The sequence below is a fragment of the Phalaenopsis equestris genome, unplaced genomic scaffold (assembly GCF_001263595.1).
Source record: "Phalaenopsis equestris unplaced genomic scaffold, ASM126359v1 Scaffold197002, whole genome shotgun sequence".
NCBI lineage: Eukaryota > Viridiplantae > Streptophyta > Magnoliopsida > Asparagales > Orchidaceae > Phalaenopsis > Phalaenopsis equestris.
In genome coordinates this window covers 1-1,770 of record NW_018216951.1, presented here as the reverse complement: position 1 = coordinate 1,770, position 1,770 = coordinate 1, and the positions used below count along the sequence as shown (strand labels likewise).

The window sequence follows — 1,770 nt, the reverse complement described above, 5'->3', positions numbered from 1 at the left end:
CCAAATCCAATTCCACTAATGACTCCTTTTTTTATCCCTGTTCTCATAGGCCCTTCACACTTTTTCTTGTACAGTTCCATGACCTTCCCTTCAGCTGAGTATGAAGCAACTGTCCTTATGTTTCCCACCGCTTCATTAGAAACTTGGCTTGCTCCCTCATACTTGATATGCAGCAATTTTAAGATATACAAAATATACACGAGCACACACATAAACTCATTGTTAAGTTTGCAGTACGAATATGTTGCATACATGTAAATAAATAATTTATGCTAATCTATAGAGACACACCTTTGCTTCATTTTTAAATCCCTTCATGGACTTCATTTGGATAAATCCAGTGAGACCAAGGAGGGGTATCATTGCCAAAAAGATAAGAGAGAGTTGCCAATTGGCATTAAAAGCAATTGCCAAACCAGCAATTATGGTGGTGATATTCTTAACAATCAGTGAGAGGGCATCTCCAACCAGACTTCTAACCGTAGCTGCATCTGATGACAATCTTGCACCAATTGCTCCGGTGGAGTTCTCAGGATCATCAAACCATGCTATCTCCATGTTAACAATCTTTTCAAATGTCATCAATCTAATCCTTCTTATCAATCTGGATCCAGCAACTCCAAAGAAGTATGAACTTGCTGCAATTGCCACCATAGAAATGATTCCGAATAATAGGAATATTAGGGACCAAAATTCAGTCTCCTTCATGAGCTTATTTGGAGGTTGATACAAACTTTTTATAACACTGGATAGTAATAATCCAAAAATTGGAAAGACAAGCCCACTAACTATTGCAAATAACGAACCAAGCAGCAATAGTGGGATCTCTGGCTTGTTTAAGCTGGCAAGGCGACTGAGAGGAACTTCCTTTCGTTTTTCTGGATTCTGCTGTTCGTTTTGGTGCCCTGATGCACTTTCAATAGAGAGTCCCAGTCCCCTGGAGAATGAGTAGGATTGACTGCTGTGCCCTGAAGAAAATTGTCCGCTAATGGAGTGATGACGAGAACGGCTGGATCCATCAGCAGAGTAAGACTTTGCTTTGCCATTAGCAGGTTGAGTTAATAGATTGGAGTTTTCTCTCATTTGCTGCATACGAATAAGCTGGCTATATGCGCCATTTGGATCCTTTACAAGCTCCTCATGCGAACCTAGTCAAGACAAATAACATTTTATTATACTCAAAAGCCACACGTAGTTCTCTGCTTCTAAACTATTAAAAGCGAGCAACATTTGGTAAATATCTACTGACTGTATCTCCGGCAGGATTTATACCTTTTTCAACAATGGAACCGCGACACATAACAGCAATAGATTCCGCATTTCTCACTGTGCTCAAACGATGAGCAACTACAACAGTCGTACGGTTCTTCATGACTTTATCCAATGCTTCCTGTACAATTCTTTCAGATTTTGCATCAAGAGCACTAGTTGCTTCATCAAGCAATAATATTTTTGGCTTCTTTAGAATAGCTCGAGCAATCGCAATTCTTTGTTTCTGGCCCCCAGATAGTTGAATTCCATGCTCTCCGACCATGGTATCCAGTCCCTGTAGATCACCAGTTCAAGAATTTAGACGTTCGTGTATTTAAAACAACAACATAATAGTATTGGAAGGTGAAGATCAACCTCGGGCATCATGCCAATGAATTTTGAAGCATTAGCTAGTTCAACGGCAAGTCTAATCTCTTCAGTTGTTGCATCATCCTTGCCGTAAGAGATGTTATCTTGAATACTGGAGGCAAAAAGAACAGGCTCCTGGCTCACAAGCCC

At 40.2% G+C, this 1,770-nt stretch overlaps 1 protein-coding gene across 1 annotated transcript; it reads right to left on the bottom strand.

The window, feature by feature from the left end:
• Positions 1–33: 33 nt before the first annotated feature.
• LOC110035251 (ABC transporter B family member 4-like) lies at positions 34–1,705 on the bottom strand. Its single transcript, XM_020739482.1, has 2 exons — positions 1,273–1,705; positions 34–1,148 (listed from the first exon to the last, which is right to left on the bottom strand). Exons 1-2 carry the CDS (start codon positions 1,532–1,534, stop codon positions 268–270), a joined length of 1,143 nt encoding a protein of 380 aa, XP_020595141.1. The 5' UTR covers positions 1,535–1,705; the 3' UTR covers positions 34–267.
• Positions 1,706–1,770: the final 65 nt, after the last annotated feature.

Excerpts from the sequence above, each read along its gene's own strand:
- LOC110035251 (XM_020739482.1), bottom strand. The coding sequence starts at position 1,534 with ATGGTCGGAGAGCATGGAATTCAACTATCTGGGGGCCAGAAACAAAGA. Across the intron at positions 1,149-1,272 it reads CGGTTCCATTGTTGAAAAAG|GTTCGCATGAGGAGCTTGTA; the intron begins GTATAAATCCTG and ends TGTCTTGACTAG.